A 437-nucleotide genomic window follows, 5' to 3' on the forward strand; every position below is an offset into this window, starting at 1 on the left:
TGGGACGCTCAATATCTAGGTTTCTTCGACATATGTCATAAATAGCCTCATTGTCAACCATGAAAGCACAGTCAGAGTGTTCAAGAGTGGTGTGGGTAGTCAGGATGGAGTTGTAAGGCTCCACCACAGCAGTAGACACCTGGGGAGCGGGGTAGATGGAAAACTCCAGCTTGGACTTCTTTCCATAGTCAACAGACAATCGTTCCATTAACAAGGAAGTGAAGCCAGAGCCAGTTCCCCCTCCAAAACTGTGGAAAACAAGGAAACCTTGAAGACCAGTGCACTGGTCAGCCTGAAAATAAAGGAGAACGATGGGAAATGAATTCAACTTTAGAATTGTACTTTAGGGAATGATTAGATACATCAAATTTAAAACAACGTACCAATTTGCGAATCCTGTCCAGCACCAAGTCAATGATCTCTTTGCCGATGGTGTA

General features: G+C 43.9%; 1 protein-coding gene across 1 annotated transcript; it reads right to left on the reverse strand.

Moving 5' to 3' along the window:
* Positions 1 to 6: 6 nt before the first annotated feature.
* Positions 7 to 434, reverse strand: LOC103399760 (tubulin alpha-1C chain-like; the record flags this gene model as incomplete). Its single annotated transcript, XM_008338393.1, has 2 exons — positions 7 to 292; positions 384 to 434. Coding segments are annotated over 2 exons (337 nt in total), but the record flags the coding sequence as incomplete, so codon positions are not given.
* Positions 435 to 437: the final 3 nt, after the last annotated feature.

The sequence above is a fragment of the Cynoglossus semilaevis genome, unplaced genomic scaffold, assembly GCF_000523025.1.
Source record: "Cynoglossus semilaevis isolate Cse_v1.0 unplaced genomic scaffold, Cse_v1.0 C18738841, whole genome shotgun sequence".
Taxonomy (NCBI): Eukaryota; Metazoa; Chordata; class Actinopteri; order Pleuronectiformes; family Cynoglossidae; genus Cynoglossus; species Cynoglossus semilaevis.